Raw genomic sequence first — 1,473 nt, forward strand, 5'->3', positions numbered from 1 at the left:
CACTAAAACTGTGTTTAGGAGTAGAGGACATCAAGCGCAGTACCTGAGTGGATCTTTGTGTGTAGTTTGAGGTAGTGCTCGGTTTTGAAGAATTTTTTACAGATCTGACATTTGAATTTGCCGCCGACACCGTGAGTGGAGAGATGCCTGCGGAAATACCGCTCACATGGAAACACCTGACAGATACAAACACATTCACTGCTGACGACTGTTTCATTTGATTCTTGATTCTTCAAAATGGTTCTTCAAACAGAAACATTCAGGAACTGACTCCTGTGTTGCTGTCTGCAGTGTGCTATGCCATTATTAACTAAAACTATTAATAATAATATTATAAAAATATATATAATAAAATAATTATTTGATGAAAAACTTAATAAATAAATTTAAGCTGAGGAACTTAAATTCATAAACTAGAACTAAATTACAATACTAATACAAATGACAAAAGCACATAAAATTACTAAAAGTTCAATTAAAACGAAAAACTAAAACAAAAGCTAATTCAAAATACTAATATTTACTAAATGAATACTAAAACTAAAACTATTAAATCATTTTCATTAACTGAAATAAAGCTGAAATAAAATAAATATAATGTGAATATTAGATGCAAACATTAAACTAAAAAGACTGAAATGAAAAAAAAAAATATTGCCTTGACAATTAAATTAAAATATAAAAATAAAAGATCATTCAAAATATTAATAAATACTATAATATAATATAAATAATACTGAAATAAACCTGACCTTCTGGCAGTGAGGACAGGGGTAGTTGTGTGTGGCGTTCAGGAGATGTTGTTCCAGAGCTTCCTGTGTGGAATATTTACTCTGACACTTCATACATCTGAACACAAAAACAACAACAACGACACATTCAGATCTGAGCAGAGTTTAACCTCTTAGTCTTATCACTGTGACCTGTAGTAGCTGGTCAGTGATTGTTTGTTTGTGTGTGTGTGTGTGTGTGTGTGTCTGACCTGTAGTAGTTGGTAAGTGATTGTGTGTGTGTGTGTGTGACCTGTAGTAGCTGATCAGTGATTGTGTGTGTGAGACCTGTATTAGTTGGTAAGTAATTGTGTGTGTGTGTGTGACCTGTAGTAGCTGATCAGTGATTGTGTGTGTGAGACCTGTATTAGTTGGTAAGTGATTGTGTGTGTGTGTGTGTGACCTGTAGTAGCTGATCAGTGATTGTGTAGTAGTTGGTAAGTGGTTGTTTGTGTGTGTGACCTGTAGTAGCTGATCAGTGATTGTGTGTGTGACCTGTAGTAGCAGGTCAGTGATTGTGTGTGTGTGTGTGTGTGTGACCTGTAGTAGCAGGTCAGTGATTGTGTGTGTGTGACCTGTAGTAGCTGGTCAGTGATTGTGTGTGTGTGTGTGTGTGTGTGAGACCTGTATTAGTTGGTAAGTGATTGTTTGTGTGTGTGACCAGTAGTTGCAGGTCAGTGATTGTGTGTGTGACCTGTAGTAG

The 1,473-nt window shown here is 35.6% G+C and overlaps 1 protein-coding gene across 3 annotated transcripts in view; it reads right to left on the bottom strand.

Moving 5' to 3' along the window:
• The window catches only part of LOC107653227 (zinc finger protein 341-like), an 18,780-nt gene that overhangs the window by 5,943 nt on the left and 11,364 nt on the right, over positions 1 to 1,473 (bottom strand). For 2 of the 3 annotated variants that reach the window (XM_016439899.1, XM_016439897.1), the window contains exon 11: positions 753 to 849. In XM_016439899.1, the coding sequence (XP_016295385.1) occupies positions 753 to 849 (97 nt within the window). Of the gene's footprint in view, positions 1 to 43; positions 177 to 752; positions 850 to 1,473 lie in introns of all 3 variants that reach the window. The other variant, XM_016439898.1, reaches the window with a different exon arrangement.

This window comes from Sinocyclocheilus anshuiensis, unplaced genomic scaffold (genome assembly GCF_001515605.1).
Source record: "Sinocyclocheilus anshuiensis isolate Anshui unplaced genomic scaffold, SAMN03320099.WGS_v1.1 scaffold143, whole genome shotgun sequence".
Classification (NCBI taxonomy): Eukaryota; Metazoa; Chordata; class Actinopteri; order Cypriniformes; family Cyprinidae; genus Sinocyclocheilus; species Sinocyclocheilus anshuiensis.